This window comes from Carettochelys insculpta, chromosome 1 (genome assembly GCF_033958435.1).
Source record: "Carettochelys insculpta isolate YL-2023 chromosome 1, ASM3395843v1, whole genome shotgun sequence".
In the NCBI taxonomy this organism is placed as follows: domain Eukaryota; kingdom Metazoa; phylum Chordata; order Testudines; family Carettochelyidae; genus Carettochelys; species Carettochelys insculpta.
This window is the reverse complement of record NC_134137.1, coordinates 245,061,699-245,086,671: the sequence shown is the minus strand read 5'-3', so window position 1 is coordinate 245,086,671 and position 24,973 is coordinate 245,061,699. Positions and strand designations below refer to the sequence as shown.

The 24,973-nt window shown below is 43.2% G+C and overlaps 1 protein-coding gene across 1 annotated transcript in view; it reads left to right on the top strand.

Moving 5' to 3' along the window:
- The window catches only part of FBLN1 (fibulin 1), a 152,054-nt gene that overhangs the window by 47,516 nt on the left and 79,565 nt on the right, over nucleotides 1-24,973 (top strand). The window contains exons 6-11 of the mRNA XM_075003473.1: nucleotides 3,029-3,130; nucleotides 3,656-3,793; nucleotides 15,748-15,885; nucleotides 19,006-19,149; nucleotides 21,770-21,898; nucleotides 24,325-24,450. Coding sequence (XP_074859574.1) covers nucleotides 3,029-3,130; nucleotides 3,656-3,793; nucleotides 15,748-15,885; nucleotides 19,006-19,149; nucleotides 21,770-21,898; nucleotides 24,325-24,450 — 777 coding nt within the window. The remainder of the gene's footprint in view (nucleotides 1-3,028; nucleotides 3,131-3,655; nucleotides 3,794-15,747; nucleotides 15,886-19,005; nucleotides 19,150-21,769; nucleotides 21,899-24,324; nucleotides 24,451-24,973) is intronic.

Here is a 24,973-nt window from a genome sequence, read left to right as displayed (position 1 = left end):
GCTGCTCCGGGATGGCAGGAGGAGGATCTGCAGGCTGGATTCTGCGGAGGAGGAGCCCCCCTCCTCCTCCTCCTGCCGCGATGTCCCGGGGATGGCCTCCGGGGGGGCCCCCCGGGGTGCGGGGCTTGCCTCCGGGTCGGACTCCGGCTGCAGGGCCTGCTGGGGCTCGTCAGCCGAGGTGTCAAGGGTGGCCGGAGGGGAGGAGGTGTGCCGGGAGCCCAGGATGTCCCTGAGCTCCCTGTAAAAGAGGCAAGTGACGGGGGCGGCCCCAGATCGGCTGGCCGCATCCCGGGCCCGGGCAGAACCCTGCCGCAGCTCCTTCACCTTACTCCGGACATGGTCCGGAGTGCGGGCAGGGTGACCCCGGGCAGCCAGGCCGTCGGCCAGCCGAGCGAACGCATCCGTGTTCCGCCTCTTGCTCCCCATTACCTGGAGCACCTCCTCCTCGCTCCAGAGCCCCAGCAGGTCCCGCAGCTCGGCCTCTGTCCAGGAGGGGCCCCGCTGCCGCTTCCCAGACTGGCAGGTCTTCTGGCTGGGCTGGCTGCCCTGGCTCCCCTTGGAGGGGGTCCCCTGGGGGCGCTGGGGGGGCTGCTGGGCAGCCATCGCCGCTGTGTGGTGGGCTGAGGGCTGTGCAGGCTGCCCGCGTGTGCAGGCTGCAGCCTGCACGTTGCCTCAGCTTCCTGCAGAGTCAGGGCGGGGGAGGGGACTTTAAGGGGCCGCTCCACGCGGCCACCAGTGAGCTGAGGGGCTGGAGAGAGCGTCTCTCAACCCCCCAGCTGATGGCCGCCATGGAGGACCCGGCAATTTCGATGTTGCGGGACGCGGATCATCTACACTGTCCCTACTTCGACGTTGAACGTCGAAGTAGGGCGCTATTCCTATCTCCTCATGGGGTTAGCGACTTCGACGTCTCGCCGCCTAACGTCGAAGTTAACTTCGAAATAGTGCCCGACGCGTGTAGCCGCGATGGGCGCTATTTCGAAGTTAGTGCCGCTACTTCGAAGTAGCGTGCACGTGTAGACACAGCTTGTCTGTCACATGTGCTTCATATACATAAAAGCTTAAAACATCAGAGTAATTATCTTCTGCAAAATTTCTGAATGCAGAATGGATTACAAAAAAGTTTTTGAGTTAATAGACTAATATTCTAGTATAAGCTTTCAGTATGTCATGCTAAACACACTCCTCCAAATGGTTTGTGTGTGGAGCTGCTTCTGTAGGACACTGTTTTGAAAATGTACCCATTTCAGTGTCCAGCGCATTTATATCCCATAAAGGTCGTCACAGTTGCTGTTGTAGTTAAGTAATGATTTACCATCCTGCCTATTTGGCTTTATAAGCCATAGGTGTTAGGAACACAAAACACATGTTAAGTCATTGGGTCCATTCTAACTGCCAAAGCAAAAGCTGGCTCTCCTCCTTCACTCAAGCTGCTAAATCACATTAAAAGGTGATAATGTTATATTTTCCCAGTGTTACTTTTCCATGTAAGCAATTGCTTTAGTAGCCAAATAGAACCTACTCATTCGCTAGAAGGAGGGCAGCTGGGCTGTCAATTGCTGATGGGAGTTGTTGCCAGTTAGACACTGGTTTTTTTATTTTTCCTTGAGGAGTATGCTATAAACAAGTTTGAAAGCCTCTAAAGGATCATTTCTATTTTTTTTCCCTCAAGATGAGTTCAAATGTCTTAGGCAATGGAACTGGGAGCCCATTCTCTGGGAGCCCATTCCACAGTCTGAGGATATCTACAATAGGCAAATGTCTGTTTTGCCTCTTATGACCCTTCTAGACTTTCTTATGGGATAGTGGTTGATATTAAAAAGGCTTTGCCAACAGTTACCCACAGTGGTATCTGAGCTTTCCTCCTGAACTCTGAATAGGATAATATTTCTGATGTTGGTTGATTTTTAAAGTTGACTTTTTTAAAGCTAACAGCAACGAAGGATCCTGTGGCACCTTATAGACTAAAAGAAAAGTTTTGAATAGTAACAAAGAGGAAGCCGTGCTAGTCTATACACTATCAAAACAAAAAGCAGTCAAGTAGCACTTTAAAGACTAGCAAAATGGTTTATTAGGTGAGCTTTCGTGGGACAGACCCACTTCTTCAGACCATAGCCAGACCAGAACAGACTCCATATTTAAGACACAGAGAACCAAAAACAGTAAGCAAGGAGGACAAATCAGAAAAAGATAATCAAGGTGAGCAAATCAGAGAGTGGAGGGGTGCGGGGGGGGGAAGGCCAAGAATTGAGAACTGAGTCATACTTGGCTCAATCTAATTCTTGACCTTCCCCCCTACCCCTCCTCTCTCTGATTTGCTCACCTTGATTATCTTTTTCTGATTTGTCCTCCTTGCTTACTGGTTTTGGTTCTCTGTGCCTTAAATATTGAGTCTGTTCTGGTCTGGCTATGGTCTGAAGAAGTGGGTCTGTCCCACGAAAGATCACCTAATAAACCATTTTGCTAGTCTTTAAAGTGCTACTTGACTGCTTTTTGCTTAGAAAAGTTTTGAGCATGAGCTTTCGTGAGCACAGACTCACTTCATCAGATGCTGGTCTTGGAAGTCTGCAGGGCCAGGTATAAATAAGCCAGAGCAAGGGTGGGGATAACAAGGTTAGCTCAGACCCTTGCTCTGTCTTATTTATACCTGGCCCTGCAGATTTCCAAGACCAGCATCTGTTGAAGTGAGTCTGTGCTCATGAAAGCTCATGCTCAAAACTTTTCTGTTAGTCTACAAGGTGCCACAGGACCCTTCGTTGCTGTTACAGATCCAGACTAACACAGCTACCCCTCCGATACTTTTTTAAAGCTAGTTTCTTTCTTCTCTTTTGTGAGATAGCATAATAAAGTTCAAACACTTCTTTCAATATTTATCCATAATTCTCATTTTTTAGTATGTTCTTGAAATATACTGGTCAAAGATCCTGCATTTTGCTGGGCCCTCATATTTAAGTATTTGAGATCTTCTCAAGTTTTTGTGATGAACTAAATTGTATATTTTGTTCTTAAAAGTCACATCTGTTTTTAGGAGGTGGTCCCTGCACACAGCAGTGTAGGGACACAGGCTCCAGTGTTGTATGCTCCTGCTTTATCGGCTACCAGCTTCTGTCTGATGCTGTCACCTGTGAAGGTAACAGAAATGAAATGGTTGTCTCTGTTTGTTGCTTAAATGTAAAAGTGTTTTTGGTTTTGTGGATGTTTATATTGGGAGTGGAAGGAGTCATTGGACAATGAAAGGCTGTTAAGTAGGGTGGGAGCATGAGGACAATAGAGGTAAGACTCTGGGAAGAAACAAGTTCAGTGGGGCAAGTGGAGGGTATGCAGATTGACAGGAGGCAGTAGAAGGCTTATGTTGAGTGTTGGAAGTGAAAATAGCAACAAAAGTATGCCTTTTCTTTTGCAGTAGTAAATGAATATGCATATAAAATATAGTATGTCCTAGACCTGAGTTACTCCATAATTATAATTGAAAACCTAGTTACTGGCTGAAAATTAAGAACAGAAAAAAGCAGTTATTTCTTGTGAGAGATGGAATCCACAGTGTTACCCCCATGTGGGCTTTCAAATTTTCTTGGTTGCCTGAAGGTTGACCCTGGATCCTTTCTCTCCCCAAGAGTTTAATATTTAATTCTCTGTCCATTTTGGTTATTTCTAGATACTAATGAGTGTATCACTGGAGGTCACAACTGTGGGATTGGACAAACTTGTATCAATACAGTAGGATCTTTCCGCTGTCAGCGTGAAATAAGCTGTGGAACTGGTTATGAACTCACTGAAGACAACCATTGCAAAGGTATGTTCCAGGCTGTGAATTGGGCACGTGTGAGATTGATGTTTAGCAGAACCTGTGATGTCCAAAAATGCTAAACATTTATTGTATCTTGTTGTATTTTGGAAATATGTGTGTAAGGCGTAATTCCATACCAGATGTGTGGTATAGCTTAAAGTAAGCTGTCAGGGTTGCCTCCTCAGTTTGACACTCTGAGTGCAGAAAGTTGGGGCCTACCAAACCTTAAAAATACCTTGCCTATAAAGGGTCTGCTTAGAAAAACTCCCTGTGCTCACAGATTCCATGACCTAACCCGGTAGCTGCCACCATGCAAGTGGGTGGGGGCGAGAGACAACTTTAACCCAGGAAGACACACTTGGGATGTCTCCCTGTGGAAAAAGCTCCCAGCTCTTAACCCTCCCTTAGGAGAGAGCTTGGAACCAGAGCTGTAATCTGATAGCTGACCTTTCAGTCTAAAGCTTGAATATACACAGACTCTTCTCTTGGACACAGGAATCAAATCATTGCCTTAAAAAGTAATTTATTCACAAACCGAGAGAAAACACTCAAATATTTTGGTTGCAGCACAGAGAATTACTTCCCTGGGAGTCAGCTTAAAAGTTAGAGTAGAGGGGAAAGAACTTATGACCCAGAGCAACTCAAAAAGTCCACACCATTTCAAACAAATAAATACCCCGATCAAGTGTGTCTAAACATTTCCCTTTTACTTACCTATCTATGGCTGATTATGAGATGGCCAGGATATTTACTGGATTCATTCCAACTGCTTAGGAGCAATCATTTCTCTCTGTCCCTTCCACATCAGCCACCCAGAGAAAGACCACTCAGACTGCAATTGTTCTCAGTTCAAAACAGTTTCTCTTCCTCCCATTGGCTTACCTGACCACCCTGGGCTGAGAGCCCTGTTAACCCTTTAGAGGTTACTGTTACTTTCCTGTTCATTCAGGACATAAGCATTTAACACTGTCGTCTTCTACAAGTGCTGTCCCTGTGAGCGTTCCACTGAAGGTGTTTGTGTGCCCCTGCATTTGTGCTGGGAGCCTTCTGGTAGTAGTGCCCAGGTGGGTCGCACATGTGCTGCTTCAGGCAGGTTAGTGATGCTGTGTGACCAACCCCCACTCAGTTCCTTCTTGGCTGCTGTTTATGAGTCAGAGCAATCAGCATTGCCTTGCTACTTACTACTTAATTACTTTAATAATTAGTTACTTAGTTTCATTGTTTTTTTTCCTTTTTTTCTTGTATCCCCTTCACCTTGTTTTTAGAGAAAACACCTTTTTTCCTTTTACTTTTGTTTTTTTAACTACCATCTGAGGAGAAGTTTCACTTGGATCACCACATACTCAACTGCTGTGAGGGTGAAAGCCCTCCCCCTGGCCCAGTTTCCCAAGCTTTAAATACCATCTCAATGGCAAGCTTGCTATACTTGTCTCAGACAGCTGCAGTCAGTATGTTTGCTACCTCGGTGCTACACGCGTAACTCAGAAGTGCCAGCACTACCTCAAGCTCACTGTCAGGACAAGAGCTAGAGATTTGCAATTAAAGCTCTTCCTTATCGAGACCTGCCTCTGACCCTCAGACCTGCATCTGAGCCTGAGCTTGGAGCCCATTGGTCAACTTGACCAATCATGGTTTCTGACAGGGGTCCCTCCTGAACCCGTGCTTCTGAACAACCTGCCAAAAGGGCAGGCATCTGTATCTCCAGTGCAGGAATCGGCCAAGAAATCCCATTTCTCAAGTGGACACTAGCACCAGCAGCAACTGCACTGTCCGTACCAGTAGCCAACACAGTGGGACCACCCAGTACTGCTAGAGTCAGGGACTCTAAGAGATCCACCTGGACCAAAGGCTGTAAGGGAAATCTACACCCTGTGCCTTGGCGCTGCCAGTACCACGGCTGTAATCCACATGCAGTGGCCCAGCGCTGGGATAGATGGTGGCTCCTTCGAAGGCATGCTTGCAGCCTTCAGTGCCACCTTATACGCAGCAGCTCCCAGCTCCATCAGTGATACCGCCTCCAGGGCCAGTCAAACAGGCACTACAGCAGTTTCTCGCCTCTTTGTTGGCTCTGCCCCAGCCTCCCTTATCATCAGCACCAATGCAAACAAGTCATGCTCGGCACTGAGCCTCTGCATCTCCAGCACAATCTGCTCCTCCCTACTCAAGTGGCAAGGAAGATGAGAGAGAATAAGGAGATGTCCTGTCACAGTCTCCTCTACCATGAGCCAACTCACTCAGGATCCCCTCAGGTACATATTAGTCTCATTCCAAGTATTTTCAGTGGTGTGGTCGGCCCTAGGGGCCTTCCATACCTGCCCTACCCCAATCCTCAAAGGAATGATGTGTCCATCTTGTATCTTTCATCTTGTTGTCTCCCAGGGTCCATGTCCCAGCATGTGGACCCCAGCAGGCCAGTTCTGCAATGCTCATGAATCAATGACTGAATCTACGTAACCTGAAATGAACTTTCAGAAACTTTCAAGAACATGTGGGCAGCATATCCCACACAAAGGCACTGCCCGCCACATCCAGATCCAGCACACAGCAGTCACCAGCAACTTAGCTACCTAGACCTTTTGATGGCAGCCGGAGAAGGGGATGAAGTAGAAGAAGAACCTCCAACCATGGAAGGGGGATCACCTATCCATTTACTATCACTATCTACAGATAACACTGGTTTCCTCCAGTTATACGATTCTGTGATTGAGGACACTCTTCATTTGGTCTTGTTCTATAACTGGTGAAGAAGATAAAAATGGTCGTGAAGAAATTCGTATTCAGTCCTAGGATAAAAGTCTAAATCACATTGAAAATCAGTGCAACTTATGTGCCTAAGTTATTTAGGGTAAAATATCTCCAGGTATTTAGGGAATTTAAAGATACAGAAAATTACCTACCAGGACTTTCAAAAGTAATTGAAAACACGCGTAGGCTATGTCCACTCTTGCATTCCTCTTTCGAAAGAGGAAAGCAAATGAAGAAAATAAAAAATGCAAATGAAGCTCTGATTTACATATCTCGCATTTTATTTGCAAGTGTAGACGTAGCCATAGAACCTATTTCAAAATAGAGCCATTGGATATGCTATGGCTTATTCTGAAATAGGGTCTGCTCCCTGGTATTGTCTACACATGCCTCCTCTTTTCAGGCGTTTTAGAAGATGCTAATGAGGTGCTATTTGGTTTTAGGACAAAGGAGCTTTTGAAGTCAGAGGGGTCCTTTCAAAAGCATCTACATGGGCGGCATGCATTCCAAAAGCTGCACTTTCAAATCATATGTGGCTACCATTCTGCTAATGAGCACCTCATTAGCATATTCCAAACTGCCTCATTAATGTGCCCCCTTCAAAAGGAGGGGGCATGTGTAGACACAGCCCTTGTCTTAACAGCACCTATTTTGAAATAGCTATTTCAAAATAAGCGCTATTCCTCATAGAATGAGGCTTATCAATTTCAAAGTAAGTCAGCCACTGTTTTGAAATAATTTCAAAATAGTGATTGTGTTGTATAGATGCTAGGATAGTTGAAATATTTCTGGTGTGTAGACTTACCCTTAATCATGTCAGCTAGCAGGTCTTGTTAATATGTATAAGGATTTGGTTATATTTATAAACAAATGATTTATGCTTACTGCCTTCCACTTGCATAGGGAAATACCATATTTATGAAATACATATTTTATTCTTACTAGTGTTTGGTAAGAAATGCAGTGCCTATATGCTCTATTTTATATAAAGGCAAAAGCAGTGGAAACATCAGAAAGGATAGGTGCTGTAAGCACTACAGGTTGTTGAACTCTACATTGGCAATAATTTGACCAAGCCGACAATTTTTCCTCTTCACAAACTATTTACAAACACATCAGGATTATAAAAATATGTGGTTTTTGGAAATGTATGACAAGTAGATATTTACCAATGTATTTGAACTACAAGTAAAATTTCCACTTAATAAACATAATCACAAATGAAACAGAAGATACATCTGAATATTTTTATAGCGGATATTCTCTAGGAATTATTTGAGGGGGAGTTCTCTGTCTCATATTACACAGGAGGTAAAACTATGTCAAAGCCCCTTGTAATCTGCAATTGGCGATTTCAGGCACATACAGCATAGGACTAGTCTTTTCTGAAAGCTGACCTCCATTTGTGCTCCCCAAAATTATGAGCACAATTGGATGTAGTTTTGCACCTGCCACTGCTTGAGGGCCATCTCTCTAAAGTCAAAATGTGTTAGTGCCTGAGACTCAAAATCTAAATGACATTAAATGTATCTGCAGTTTTGTGGGCAGGTCTCATAATCATAGTTTAATGATATTTTTAATGTATGCTTAAGTTATAGCAACACTGCAATAATTTCTGCCTCCTGGCTCCCAAAAAGGCATGTAACGAAAGAATAATGGAGCTGGCAATAGATTTTTGAGCACAAACTTGAAGTAGATAACAACAGCAAAATGGCCAATGAAGTATTATATCATGAAAAACTGAAAATGTAACTCCACAGAAATATACCCCACTCCTTCCTATAGTACTGTTTCTTTTTTTCTAAATCTTGAAGAGCAATAATGGGGAGGAACAGAGTTGTTATTGATCTGCAGAAAGTAGAGAACACAGTTACAAGTGTACCAAAAATTAGTGGGAGGAGGGCAGCTTGAGGTGAGGGTAGAAGTTATCATTATAGGTGTACGTTGGGAATTTAATTTTATATACCCAAACTCAAGAAAAATGTGGAAAGACTTATGTACCCCAGCACTGCTCCGAGGCCATCTGTTTTCAACAACAGATTATGTTGAGCCACAGGAGCACAAACACATGCCCCTGAGGGGATGCTAATCAACTTCTTCAGTAGCTGCATCCTAAACATCAGTCTCCAGACAACAAATCTGAAGCTTTGGTCAAGGGCCCAAGAACCCTAGGTCTCATTGTTGCTGGTGACACCATCTCTCTACTAACCATTCAGAGATCATGTAGTTCCATTTTATCCATCCAAAAAATGGGTATTATAAATTGTACAAACTGGTTACTCCAGCCTCTGTTTTTCCAAACCCCTAGTCCTCTGCAGGGTCCTCTTTCACAAGTCCCTACTGTGCCAGGAGGTAAGCCATCTCATGCAGCCAAGAGCTATAGAACCTGTCCCAACAGAACATAGAGGGAGAGGATTTTATTCCCACTGTTTTCTCATTGGAAAAAAAAAGTGGGGCAGATGGAAACCAGTACAATCTGCATTGACTCTACAAGTTTGTCAAAACACGACGATTCAAGATGGTCACACTAGGCATCATAATTCCCGCTCTAGTAAGAGGGGATTTGGTTCTTGACCCTTGACCTCTGGGACATGTATTTCCATGTAACAATATCCTGCTCAGCCGATTTTTCTCAATTTTACTGTCAGACAATAGAAAGCCCTTCTCTTCAGCCTCTGCACTTCCCCTCAAATGTTTTTGAGCGTACTGCCTTTGGTTGCAGCATACCTATGCAGAAATGCAATTATGATATTTCCATGCTTGGATGACTGCTTGCTAAAGCTGTTAATACAGCAGTGCAAGCCACTGAATATATAGTAACTCTCTTCATGAGACTGGGGCTCCAAATGAATACAGACAAGTGCACCCCACCACCATGGCATGAGTTGGAGTTCACTGGGGCCCATCTCAATTCCGCTGAGGCTGCAGCTTCTCTACCAAGGCAACGTTTTCTCACTCTCACCAGCCTCATAGCCACTGCGGAGAACAGAACACAGGTGTCAGCCAAGACTTGCCTACATCTTCTTGGTCACATGGCAGCTGCAATCTTTGTCATCGGACACAACAAATTAAACATGCAAACAGCACTGTATGAATTATGTCGCATGCAAACAAGCATCTTAAGATGCTGGAAAAAAATCTCTCTTCGCTGTCTGACACAACAAGCCAACCTATGCACAGAGGTGCCCTTTCTTCGAAAGATGCAGAGGCTAACCATCGTTACAGACACTTCACTCTTGGGATAGTGGGACATAAATGCATCCACCTTCTATCCATGGTTGTTGGTCTCCTGTAGAATCCTGTTTGAACTACATGCCATCAGAGAAGCCTGCTCCCATTTTGTACTACTCATCAAAAACAAGGCTGTTCAGATTCTTACGGATAACATAGCCTGTATAATTATTAAATAAACAAGGGAGTGTATGGTTGCCCTCTTTATGCATGGAAGCTATAACATTCTGTTAATGGTCTGTCACAGACAATATCCATGTCTTACCTACTTGGATGCCTTAAGCAGGCATTTTTCTCAGAATCAGAGGTCAACAACACAGTACTTTTTACATGTATTTCAACAGCGGTGCTAGGTATTCCCAACAGCAGACCTCTTTGCAACCACACAAAATACCAAATATCCCCCATGTTTGCTTCACGGCAGTCCTTGACAAGTTCTCTCTCTTCTCTCTTGGTGGTCACTCGATAACAAGTAGGACACCTTCATGTCACCCTCCTATTTATGAGTCCATTGATGGTTGATGAGCCTGCTTCTGGAGCTGCAGGTTGTATCACAGAAGGAGCAGGTGTTGACAGCTGTTGGAGGGGCACGGGGCAGTTTTTACTGCTCTTTTCTTCTTCACCTCTCCTCCTTTGCACTGCAGTGGGACCTCTCCAATTGTGCCACCCCTTTACGAATTACTGTTCTCCACTGGGGGTAGTCCTGGGCAAGGTTCTCCTAAGTGTCGACACTGATGCTGCACTTGTTCATGTGTGCTTTCAGCACATCCTTATATTGCTTTCTCTGGCTCCCAACACTCCTCTGACCTTCCTTCAATTCCAAAAACAGAATCTGTTTTGGGGGCATTGATCAGACATCCGAACCACGTGATCAGTCCAACAAAGGTGTTGGTGAATGAGAGTGGCTTCAATGCTGGTCATGTTCAACTCTTCCTGGATGCTAGTGTTCATGTACCTATCCTCCCAAGAAATAACTTAGGATTCTTCTAAGGCAGCATTGATGATATTGTTCAAGTGCCTTCAAATGATGCTTGTATGTTGCCCAGGTTTACCACACATACAGTAGCGTTGGAATAACCACTACAGCGTAAACAAGGAGGTTTGTCTTCACATAGGTGCCCCTGTTTTCAAAGACCTTTTGTCTCAGTTGGGCAAAAGCAGAGCTTGCACCTTATGTGACACCTTCTTCCTCAAGTGGAACGTTCCCCTTCCATATGCCTTCCCTCCTGTCCCTCTTCAGACCCGAGTGATCAGGCAGGATATGGCCACCGTAATCCTAATAGCCCCTGCATGGTCTCACCAAACCAGGTATTTTTTGCATCCTTAGAATGGCTGTGAGACCCTCAGTCATACTCTCATGTTAACCTCATTTGCTGTCCCAGGACTCAGGTTTTGTCCTGCATCTTGACCTGCGCAAAAGTCCCATTTCCCAGCATGGATGTTTATGGCTTACAGGATCTGAGATGGCCTCTTTGGAAGAAGTACAAAGACTAATATTAAATAGTTGTAGAGCAAGTATCTGTTGTGCATACATGTTCAAGTGGCAGTGGTTTGAAGCATGGTGCCAATGAAAACAGGTGGCATCCATTTCAGTCTTGTTACCCTCAATGGTAGATTAGAGCTTAAAAGGTCAGGCCTCTTCATGAGATCAATAAAAGTTCACCTATCAGTCATCACAGCCTGTCAACCCAAGATGAATCAAAATTCTGTCTTTGCTCTCCTGGTGACTCAAATGACTCAATGTCTACCCCGAATTGGGTGAGCCTCAGACGTTGTGGCACCTCAACTTAGGTCTTTTGGCTCTCACCTGTTACCCATTTAACCCATGGCGACATGCTCACTACTACTCCTTTCCACGAAAGCAGCTTTCTTTGTGGCAGTTACATCTGCCAGGTGTGTAGAAGAACTGCGGTGGGGGCCCTTATGGCAGATCCCCCGTACATAGTCTTTTTTAAAGGTAAAGTATCCCTGAGACCACATCCCACATTTTTACTGAAAATCATCTGTTTTCTTCCTTAACTAACCTTGGCTACGTCTACACGTGAAGGCTACATCGAAGTAGCCTATTTCGATGTGGCGACATCGAAATAGGCTATTTCGATGAATAACGTCTACACGTCCTCCAGGGCTGGCAACGTCGATGTTCAACTTCGACGTTGCGCAGCCCAACATCGAAATAGGCACAGCGAGGGAACGTCTACACGCCAAAGTAGCACACATCGAAATAAGGGAGCCAGGCACAGCTGCAGACAGGGTCACGGGGCGGACTCAACAGCAAGTCGCTCCCTTAAAGGGCCCCTCCCAGACACACTTTCATTAAACAGTGCAAGATACACAGAGCCAACAACTAGTTGCAGACCCTGTATATGCAGCACGGACCCCCAGCTGCAGCAGCAGCAGCCAGAAGCCCTGGGCTAAGGGCTGCTGCCCACGGTGACCACAGAGCCCCGCAAGGGCTGGAGAGAGAGTATCTCTCAACCCCCCAGCTGATGGCCGCCATGGAGGACCCCGCTATTTCGATGTTGCGGGACGCGGATCGTCTACACGTCCCTACTTCGATGTTGAACGTCGAAGTAGGGCGCTATTCCCATCCCCTCATGGGGTTAGCGACTTCGACGTCTCGCCGCCTAACGTCGATTTCAACTTCGAAATAGCGCCCAACACGTGTAGACGTGACGGGCGCTATTTCGAAGTTACTGCCGCTACTTCGAAGTAGCGTGCACGTGTAGACGCAGCCCCTATCTACCAACATTGTACCCCAAACTCCACATAGACAGAATGCAGTCCATGCTTCATACTATCAATGTACCAAGGTTACTAGCCTTTTATAAAGATCAAACAAGGCCATTTGTTAAATCACCCAGACACTTTGTATCCATTACCAAATGCTCCAAAGGGAGTGCCATATCTAAACCAAGACTATCCAAGTGGATCTCCAGTTGCGTAAAATTATATTATCATCTGTGTGACTACCAACCCCCAGCACCAACATGCATTCAAATAGCATTCCCCCACCTCTCCCCGACCCCAAGGGGATTAACATGCATTCAGATACAGTCCCATTGGCCTCCACAGCTTTCCAGGACAATGCATCCGTCACAGACATTGCACAGCTGCTACCTGGGCCTCAGTCCATACCTTTACATGGCACTATGCATTAGGTAAACATGCAACATCGGATACATCATTCAGACTCTCTATACTGTCATCTACCATGACCTCAACTCCAAAACCCCCTCTTTCCACCAGAAAGCATTGTTCTGAAGTCACCTAAAGTAGTGCACCCTCAGGGACAAGCGTTCAAAGAAGCGAAGGTTACTCACCACGTGCAATAAATGACATCCTTCGAGGTGTGTGTCCCTGTGGATGGTTCGCTGTCCTCCCTCCTGCTCTCTACTCGGAGTTTCTGACTTCAGATGTTGCATGCAGCAGAGAAGGAACACAGTGAAGGATGGTCACGTGGCATTAGTCAACTGCCAGAAGTGGCTTGAGGCAAAGACCATGCATGTGCAACCTAATCCTGCACTGCTAGAAAAAAAAAGTTTCCGAGTATGAGCACAGGGGCACATGAACACCTAAAGTGGTGCACACACAGGGGCACACATCCTGGAGAATCTCAGTTATTTCACAGGTTGAATAACCTTCTCTTCAGCCTAAGACGATGCTTTCTTCAGGGAGATGTAAATGAGCCACAAACTCAGTTTGAGTTGGCTTCCACTGGACAACAATCCATTTCTCTGCGGCTGAGAACGCTCTTCTTCATGTTGGGTTTTTTTTTCTGAACCAAGTTTTTTCACTTCTCTGAAAGATGTAAGTCAGCTACTTGGGCCTAAATTTGGGGTAAGATTTTGAAGTAGGGATTGATAGGTAGGAGGAATTTCATTTTTTTAAAAAGTTAGTGTGTATTTTTTCAAAGTGCTCAGTTGACCTAACTTGGCTGTCTTTGAAGTCAAAGGTAAAACTTCCATTGACTTAAATGAGAGAGAAATTTTAAGACAATGAAAATTCTGCCTATAAGCACTAATAATATTTTCCTGCAGGAATAAGGAGAGTGCAGCATTGAACATTGCTTACCTAGTCACATAGCTTTGGCAATTCTTACTAGGCGTTCCCAAATTGTATTCACTATCAGGCCACAAATTTCTAGTACAGGTTGAAGTTCTCTGGTCTGGCACCCCTAGGACCAGACCAGTGCCAGATGAGAGAATTTGCTGAACCATGGGAAGTCAGTACTGCCTAGCAGCATTACCAACACTTCCACTGTGTACTGGGCTCTTAGAAAGACATTTAGGGGCAAATTAAAGCTAAATAACAGCAGATACAACTGAAAGCCAGGACTCATGACTGTAAACAAACTTTGTAGGAGCACAGGAAACTTGGACGTTCGGCTAACTAAAATCATGACAGACCACAGATGTTGCCAGACTAGAAAGGTTCAACCTGTACTGCTTTTGAAAAATGATGTATTCCTGTAAGGAAAATACCTAGCAATTAGCTGTGTGAAACCTATTAATTTATTTATTAAATAAGGACAGATCCTTCAACATTAATGGCATGGGAGAATATGAAATACTTTTCAGTGGAAAAAAATGACAGACGTTGTTATGTCAGGATTAAATAGACTTTATAATTTGTGATTATCATTTTTTGTAGTTTGAACAAAATAGTGACAGATAAAGATAAGAGGTTGTTCAAATGCATGTTCTATCTTTTACAAGTAATATATACAGGTTGTGCATAAGATATTTGTTAAAACTTGCAGGGAATTTTCATATAGGTTGATAGAATACAAAGTTTCAAAACAAGTAAGAGTTTATTGTTATGTAAAATCAGATAGAAAACTTCAGCCTTATTACAGAGGTCTACCAAAGATAGTGCTATCAGTTTTCTTCCTATAACAGTAAACACTTTCATATTAAGCAGCCCCAGGACTGGGAGGTTGCTGGATATTCAACCATTCTGGATAATAGAGAGGTATATCTAGCAGTGCATAACGCTAACGAAAAACAATATTAGAAAATAAGAAACAAACAGAAATGTATGCAGAGCACTTTATTTACCAACAGTAGTATTGTACACTGTAAACTTACACTTTATTTGCTGTATTTATTTGTATTTACTTTCACTATACTGTACTTAAATGTAACTAAAATTCACTTATGGTTAAAATGCCTGTTACCTGGGAGTTCTGGATCATAGAATACCCGATACGAGAGAATTTACTGGAAATACTATAAGGATTTTCGTAACTGTTATTATAAGAGAACAGGAAACTCTTCCAATGTTAATGTGATTTAAATTCCCTTTTTTCCATGTAATCTGTGTTCCCACAAAAATTGGCTGAACTGTACCTGCATTTTTTGAGTGCTTCAAAGAATTATAAATATAAAGATGAAACTCAAAATCTTTTCTATGTTTTTACATAGGTAGACATCTTTTTAGTTATCTATATTCCCATTTACTTTTACTCACCATTCTGACAGTGGAAATGGGCCCTCATATTAGCATAAATTACATTTTATTTTATGTTAAGACATACTGATGTAGACAGGCCTTAGTGTAAAAAGAAGATGAAGCCTCATGAGTTTGTCAAAGGACTTAATAAAATTAAGGATTTTGGAATTAGCCCTTTCTTCAGCAAAACACGTAAGCACGTGCTTAACTCTTATTGACTTCAGTGGGATTTAAGCATGTGCTTAAGTACTGTGTTGAATGAGGGCCTTAGAAAATTTTGCTTCAGACACTGAAAATTGCAAATAGTTTGGTTACTTAATAAGAAAGATCGCTAGCTTGCTTCCTATTTTTGTGAGATTCTGGTAATGACAGTGGGGCCAAATTAATTTCTAGTGCAATTGTATTGAAATGATGACTGAAGTTACACTCAGGATGAATTTGGCCTATTTTTTTCTAACTCTGTCTTCTGTCATAAGTATAATAAAAAGTATGTAAAACTCTTGCTAACTATTTTTTTTGTGATGTACCAGATATTGACGAATGTGAGACTGGTACTCATAACTGCCTCCCCGATTTTATCTGTCAGAATACTCCGGGATCTTTCCGTTGCCGACCCAAGCTACGGTGCATGAGTGGGTTTATACAAGATGCGCTAGGCAACTGTATTGGTAAGACATATTGTCACTTTAACTAATTCTCAGAGTTGGGTGTAAGCTATGTTATTGGTGTACAGGATCAGGTCTGAGCCTCCCACGTGAATCCTAATGCTGAGATTCATCTTTATGTATGATCTTCCTGCTCCCATTAAAAGGATTTGATCGTAGGTGAGTCAGGATTCTAAGTCTGGTTTTGTTTGTTTGTTCAAAAGAAACTTAAGCAGTAGAAATCTGAAGTCCTGTTGACTTTCAGTGAGACTTAGACTCTCAGTTACTTAGGGTAAAATATTCAAAAGCATGTAACTTCTTCTTTTGTTTATCATGTGTTTCTAACAGAGGATTTCTGAAAATACTAATAATCTTTGACATAACTTTCTTTCCCTTTATTCATATAATTTTAAATAATCATGGAACTGTAGAAATGTGGGGCTGAGAATCATTTTGAGAAGTCTTCAAGTACAGCTCCTTGAAGTTAGGTGGAACCAAATAAAAATAGATCATTCCAGAAAATTATTTGACCAACCTATTATTAAAAACCTCCAATGATGGGAATTCCACAATCTCTCCTGGAAGCCTGTTTTGGAGCTTAACTACCCTTATAATTAGACAACTTTTCCTAATATAACACTTGAATTTTCTGTGGTACAGATTAAGCCCATTACTTCTTGTCCTACCTTCAGTGAGAGAGAGAGCACTGTTTAGAACTGAAAATTTAATCTCCCTTCATTTTCTGAAAACTGATTTTTTAAAAAAAATCAAAGACTGAAAATAGAATTATCTGAGTGTAAAATTTCACTTCATAAAATGAAGCTGTCACCATGGCATAGTGGGTCACAACTGAAAATACCAAATTTAGGACAAATTGTTGAGAGATAGGGTAGACACACCTACAAACTTGTGGTTATTCTCTCATAAGATAAACCTATCCAGCAACAAAAGTAAATTTCTGTTTCATCACCCTGGCTAATAAGAAATTAGAAATGCAGCCTCCTTAGTTATTCCTGTCCTTGTATCACCACCAAAAACACTAAACTTAATGATGAATGTTTATTTAAAACCAATTTCCTTAACCAAAAGTTTCTGAATCCAAAGGATACATACCCTAGTCAATGTAGAACTCAGACTCTCCCCGTTAATCAAGTGACTCCCAATCCTTTAGTATCTAAAGGTAGGTAGGTATGTGGATGGGTGAGGTAGGCAGGTAGTTGAGTGAAGTAGATAGGGTTAAAACTGGGTTAAAGAATGAAATACATGCAATAATTGTAAAGTTCTTGGGTCAGGCTTGTAGCAGTGATGGAATAAACTTCCGGCTTGTTAAGTTTCTGGTTGCTTCCAAATCTGGCCAGACCCTGCCTCTGGCACCGCACCCCAAATCCCAACCAGATCCTGCACTTCCCCCTACACCCCATATCTAGGCCAGAATCCTCTTCTGCAACCCATCCACTGCTCCAGGTTGCAACCCAAACCCTCTGCACCCTCCTCCACACCCCAAGTGTCCGCTCCCTCTCAGACCCTGCATCCGCCTCTAAAGCCCTACTCCAGGTCAGAATCCTCTCCTGCACCTATACCCCCTACCACACCTGCACCCCAATCCCCTGCTCCAGGGGAACCCCCTCCTTCAAACAAACTCCCTCTCAGACCCCCACACCTTTTCCTGCACCCCACAAAAGAGTAGCTGCTGACCACTTACCAGAATCTTGGAGTGTTCCCCCTCATCAAAAGTGATTGCCCACCCGTGATCTATATGGTCATATTCTAAACAGAATTCTAAAAGCCAGCTTTGTGACTCAGATGACTTACCCCTTAAAGACTAACCTCTGACATTTGTAATGGATTAATCATCAGCTGGTGTAAACAGGTGTGGAGTGGTTTGCTTTAGTGACACTAAACCAGTTTACACTAGCTGTGAATCTGGCCCTTATAATGCCATCTATGATCTATCCAGAAGATCTATCCATCTATCTATCTATCCTCACATGCTGGGTGCAGAAACAATATATCAAATGTTGCTCTGTTTTGTGCTGAACAGGAAGGAGAACAGAACTTTCTAGCTTTCTAACCCACCGTTTCAAAGTCAAATGCTCTCTTTGCACTCTTCAGAGCTGGGTCTAGTGTCTTTTGATGCTCTGTGTACCTAGGATGGCTGAAAAACTTGGGCAAGATGAGATGGGGGGAGCTGACTGTGGGCTCTGGGAGGGGCTGGGCCTCAGCTGGAAGTGTGTGTCGGGGGGTAGGAGCTAGCTTCCCCCAGCCAGTCCTTCAGGACTCTTCGGAGTGGGCTGCCCAGGGCTCTGGCAGAGATTTAAAGGGCCCAGGGCTCCAACTGCTGCTGCTGGCTTTATGGTGGCATCAGCGTCCAGGAGCCCTGAGTTCTTTTAAATCACTGGGCCCCCAGGCAGCTGGCCACTTTGACCCCTACTGACGGTGAGGTGAGGTCTGCTAGGCTGGGGCAAGATTTCACCGTACACGCTACTGGGAAGCGCAGTACAGCATACTCTGGGATAGATTTGTAAGACTGTATAAGAAATTAAGATACAAGGCTACTACTGGTTCTAATTTCAACCACTGACTCTACCGCCACTATGTGCTGGGCTTTGTTTGGACATTTCCTCTTGAAATTCTTGGTTAATCCTTTCTCTGTTTAGCTGGGAATATGGCAGTTGGAGTCGCTGTGACCTCCTGTCGTGACTTTTTAAGTGTCTTTTAAGTTTGTAACATTTTTTACAGGTAGGAACATGTATCATGCAGTCACAAGGTGTGCAAACGCCCATTTGTTGAGAGTAGTAAGGCATTACATGGGCGACAGAGATGAATGGTTTGCAAATTAGTACTTCTATTCTTCAGTCTCTGTACAGAAGAGGTCAGTTACATCTTTGCTCATGTTTTTGTTTTGTGTATTTTGGAGAGATTTCCAAAGGCACAAATAGGAGTTATGTTCCCAACTCCCATTGACTTTCAGTGTTGTTTGGGCATTACCTGCCCCCTCCTCACCTTTAATAGCTGAAATTGTGCAAATATATATCTGCTCTCAAGGGCTGGTTCCCAAACTATTAAAGGTGGAAGGACAGTATCCTATCTTAAAGTGCCTGCAAACTTAGGCTGGTTTTTAATTGAATTTCTATGTCATTATAGATATTAATGAGTGCTTAAGCATTAACATGCCATGCCCAGTTGGACAGATGTGCATTAACACAGATGGCTCATATACCTGCCAGAGAAATGTACCGAAGTGTGGACGAGGTTATCATCTTAATGAAGAAGGAACAAGATGTGTAGGTGAGTAATAGAAATGAAATAAAACTGTTAAATCAGCACAAAATGTGCACGTCTGCCTTCTAACTTACCCTGTCTTCTGTTCACTGCACTAAACCAAAGCCACTCTCATAACTATTTCTAAAGCCTACTCTTCACTCTTTTCGTCTTTCTCCTTACAAGATTGTGGATTGCAAACAACCCCTTTCTCTCCTCCATTGCATCATTCTAAACCTCCACATTCTATGTGGTTTATGTGTAATAAGGACCATATAGAATGCAATTGTCTGCTACTTGTGTTAATGTACTGAAATAGTACAGCAAGGGTGAAATTCATACCTGTGCAGAAAACCAGCACCAAGCCTGTGAGCCGCTTATCTGCAACGTAAACCATCATAAAAAGGGCTTAAAATCTGAAAATAATTATAAACTGTCACTGACTTCAGTGAAGCTGTGATAATTTTCTGGCAGCTGAGGATCCAGCTCCATGTTTATCTATAGTACTGTATATAAAAGTAGCTCTGCACAGTACTTACAGTGTGTCACCTTTGCTTCTCCTTTTCAGACTCACTGTAATAGTAAAGGGATTTAAATTAAATAATTAACATGTGGGTCCAGGGCTACTCCACATAGGTTGTTTTCCTGCACTGAAGTTTTAAGAGAGGAACCAGTCTTGTGTGGATTTGCTAAAAGAGTAAGCAAACTAATATGAATCTAAGCAAATATGTCACTAATTACTTCACTTCTAATTTCCCTAACTAAGCAAATAGAACACAATGCATTTGTCAAATTAAAGCTGCAAATGAAATTTGACCAGTCAAATTACTTGACTTCCCATGCTTGTCAGACACCTTGCCCTAAGGACGAGGAACCCTTTCTGTGGCTGCAAAGGGTGAACTTCCCAACTCTTGTGGCCACAGGCTACACATAATGTGTCTCCTGCCCCCAGACCCGGCTGTTTTTCAACAGTGATAGGTGCACTCCAAGCCTCGAGCCCTCTTTGAGTGCCTCCCTAGCCTATGGGTTACCCACAGTATACAGTGCTCCAAAGGAACAGTGCACCCCACTGTATCAGGTGTACCTCAGTCACCCTGATTGACACACAGCACTTACATACATTCACAGTGAAACTGAGCATAAGTTTATTTAACAACATTCTGAAATTCAAGTAATAGTGAGTAGAACTGTTAGAAATTAATGGTTACACATAAAATAAAATTATAATACTTGTTCTAAGGACTAGACTTAATTAACAAGATATTCCCATGTCTTTATAGAATTTTTCTTCACCAGAAGCCTTGTAACTCATCACAGTGAAATAGTCTGTGACTCTTTTTTCATGAAACAGCTATGCTGTGAGGTTGCCTCTGTGGTAAAAGATCCTGTGTGTTTCTTTGCCCACCAAGATGTATCAGCTCCATTCTTTGTTCTTATTCATAAATAGGACCTTTCTTCAGTTTGGTCATCCTGTGAATTTTAGTCATTACTTTTGCCTGTGGTCCAGTGTGCAAGTGAGCCCCATATAATACACAAATGACTAGACAGGGAGATAAACATCTCTCTCCTGACTGGAAGTAACAGTTGCAAGGTATGTCACCTTCTGGTGACACCAAGTGCTTATGAACATACATATATATACACACACACACACATATAACTCCTTAAATATTATCTGTACATACATTTTGCAATGATAATGCTGCCCAAGACCTACTGGCTTTCGGTAGATACATCACCTGCCACCCTTTGGTGAACTACTATGTCGATACAGTAAACCCTCGATTTTTGTGGATTAATGGTGGAGGAGTGTCTGTTAAACCTGGATGTCCATTGATCAGAGGGTTTACTGCTACCCGCCCCCCCACCCACAGGCTCTGCCAGCCCCGCCCCCAACTCCTCCGGAAATACCTGCTACTCACTGCCACAGGAGAAGCTGCTAGAGTCTGCCGCTGCTGCTGGGGGCCCCAGCGTGGCGGGAACTCTTCTGCTGTTGGAGTCCCCACCGTGGCAGCAACAGAATCTAACAGAATAAGGCCCAGTCTCACTTTGCTAAATGTAATTAATGATTCATCTTCATCAGTCATGCCCGTTCATCTCTGCCTGTTCCTTGTCACAGTTAGTAACCATGACAAGGGGAAAGGGGCCCAGGGGTACAGAGATGGGTTTTGGTTTTGATTTCCATGGGAGCTGGATCACGCCTGTGTGCAGCAGCGCATTCCACCTCAGACACGCTATGAACCATAACATATAAAATGTGACAGCACCTGTGAGGTACATACGTGTTTTTCTCTTGTTTTACAGATGGGAAAATGAGACGGGCAGTTACTGTAGGATGAGGGACAGAGCTGTCAGCAGAGTATTTAGCCGGGAGGGATAGCTCAGTGGCTTGAGCATTGGCCTGCTTAAACTCAGGCTTGTAAGCTCAATCCTTGAGGGGCCCATTTAGGGATTGGGGCAAATAGATGGTTAGGGATGGTGCTTGGCCCTGCCAAGAGGGCAGGGGACTAGACTAGATGACCTCCCAAGACTCCCAAAGTCCCTTCCAGTTCTAGGAGGTGTGTATCTCCAATTATACTATTGTTTGCCTCCCCTCCTCTGCTTTTACCTCAAAACCCTCCTTTAATTCATTTTCGTCTCCTCCTAGATGTGGATGAGTGTTCGTCACCTAACCAACCATGTGGAGATGGTCATGTTTGTGTAAATTCCCCTGGGAGTTACCGTTGTGATTGCAAACTTGGTTACAGTTTTGATGCTGTCAGCAGAACTTGTATTGGTAAGTTCCATCCACTGGTTCCAAGTTTTTCTTAAACATTGTGCCATGGCATTTTTGTGCTTTTAAACTATTTTATTTGATAAAAAGGATAACTTTATTAGTTTGTCACATACCTTTTCTTCTGAAAAATATGTTAGATTATTCCATGATTTGTATAAGGGCAAAAATGTATTTAAAAGCTACTTACATTTTGAGGAAAGGTGCGTTTGCATTGCTAAAATTTAATAACATTAAAAGGAAAATCATGAGAGGGCACGAATAATAGTTTTTATGATGCGCACCAAAAGCGAAAACACTCTTTTAAAACATCACTGAGCAGCTGTCTCTTGGTTATCCCACTCGCATATGCACCACCAACATCATCGTCAACAACAACAACGACCATGGGTTCAGCGCCTGTTGGTGTCTGATGCCTCTGTCACTGTTTCCTTCCATCTTTCCCTGTCCAGTGTGGAGCAGTTTTAGTTTCTCTAGACTAGCTCTGCACCAATGTACTGTATCATCTACCCATTCTCTGTGGGTCTGTCTCTCCTATTCGAATCATCCATTATGCTGAATAACAGGGTATTGATTTTATTTTGTTCGTCGTTCATTCTGCAGAAATGCCTGAATAGCTGTAACTTCCCTTGTATAACCTTCTGCAGTAGGTTCTCTCTCTTTTTTTTTTTGGCTCTACCTTCCTATATAATTCCTTGTTGGTGACCTTGTGCATCCATCCTATTATCAGGATCTTTCTATAACAACTCCTCTCGAACACCAATATTCTTCTCTTCAAATCTCTCATTATCACTCATGTCTCACATCCATGCAACAGGCTGCTGAATACACGTTTTCAAGACATTCAGCTTTGTTTCTAAGCTAATCACTTTGCTTTTCCAAATCATATCCATCACTTTCAAACTCGCTCTTGCTTTCGCTGTTCTAGTCACTATTTCCTTCTTACAGTCTAGATCATATGTTATGTTGCTCCCCAGATATGTGAATTTCTTTACATTCCTTCGTTCAATCCCATCTACACTGATCTTCCTTCCTATTTTCTTGTCTCCAAGTACCATTGTTTTTCTTTTATCAATGTTCATAATCAATCCATACCACTTCCCTTCCTGATTTAGCACCTGCATTGTTTTTGCTAGCTTCTCCTCTTCTTTCTCAATAATTATATCATCGGCACCCTCAAGCTGTTAATTCTTATCATGTGCACAGATATCCCTTCTACCTCTCCCTTGATCTTCTCCATCACTCTCTCCAGAAGCTTGATGAAGATACTTGGCGATATTGAATCTCCTTGTTTTGTACCTCTACTTGTTATAAACCAACTTCCCAACTCTTCACACATTCTCACCTCTGCCTCCTCGTTGTCGTTGATATCCTTCAACAACTGTATCACTCTGTTATCCACTCTGTACGACTCCAACAAAACCCAGTCACTCTCTGATCCCCACTGTCAAATGCACTGCCAATATCTGCTGTCTGGTGCTTCTGTCTTTCCTGAACCCTGCTTGCTTGTCTGCTAGATATTCTTCTAGCTGTAATCTCAGTCTCTCCATCAGTATCATCATCAGCACCTTGCCTAGATGACTTGTTAGGGCACTGCAGTGCACTTCCTTTCCTGTGTATTGTCAGTAGCACAGATCTTGTTCGTTCCTTAGGTGCCTTCCTTTCTCTCCATGACATATTACACAGTCGGTGTATTTCCTGAATCATACTTTCTCTGCCATATTTAATCATCTCTTCCGTGATTTATAATTTCCAGGGCTCTTGTTGTTCTTTAGTCATTTCACAGCTCTTTTTACTTCCTCCTTCGAAATATCGGTCTCACTCTCAATGCTTAGTAGAGATATCTCCTACAGTTCTTTGATCAGCCTCTCTGAGACGCTCAGGTCCAACTGTGCTTTGTATAGATTGGTGCAATATCTCATCCATCGCTGCCCAATCGTCTTCTTGTTCATGAGCACCTGTTCATTCTCGTCTTCAAGCACCATCTGCTTCGGCTACCACTTCTTATTAACATTCCTAACCAATTTATATACCACCCTGGTCTGACATTCATCATAATACCTCTCTGTATCTTCACACTGCTTCTCTAACCATTTCACCTTACCCTTTCTGGCCACTTTTCTTACCTCATTGCATTTCACCCTATATTGCTGTTCTGCCTTCTCGAAAACATCCCTTGTGATCTTCAATGCTCTCTCCTCTTGGACCAACTTCAGTGTCTCCTGCATAATCCACTACTCATTGATCTGTGATATGGTAAATACAAGCAGCTCTGTTTCCAAATGAACATTCTGAGACTTCATTTACTCGACAATGTAAAACATAGATGCAGAGAATAAAAATCAAACACTTGTGGTAATAGTGATTTGTTAGACTGCTGTGCTAAAACTAGTCTGTACGTAGCTTCCTATCCTTATTTGTCATTGTAGATATTGACGAATGTCGACGCGCCCCAAGCCGTGTCTGTGCTCACAAATGTGAGAACACTCCTGGATCCTATTACTGCACTTGTACTATGGGCTTCAAGCTTTCCAGTGATGGCAGGTCATGTGAAGGTAAGGATGTAATTTATATAGGCTGAGTAGACAGAGCAAGAAATAGAAAATGATGAAGAAAAATAGTTTGCTTGCTAGTCCTATATGGCTGATTCCTTTGTTTTGTCATAGACAAAATTAAACTGTCATAAAAATACTGGTCCTATGTAGTAATTTTCAAGGTGGGCTAAAAGTGTTGTGATTAAACTATACCATTGTAACCACACTTCCACTATGTGGCTTTCTGCCCTCCTCTGATGACTGGATCACATAGAGACTTGAGCCTTTTACAGGCCTCCAATTTATAGCTCTGAAGATGCTCATGCATTTAGATCCACAATTGCAGGTTTGGTTCTCACCGCTGAGTGCACACCCAGTATTGGCATATCACCGTGGTGATGGGCAGGGTCTGGACAGGGGTCAGGAACCCCTGGCATGGGTGCCAAGAGCGGCATGTGAGCTGATTTTCATTGCTATGCAAGGTGGGAGCTCAACTCTGCCCCTTCTCCCCCATGCAGCCGGGAGCTTGCTGAAAGCCATGCTA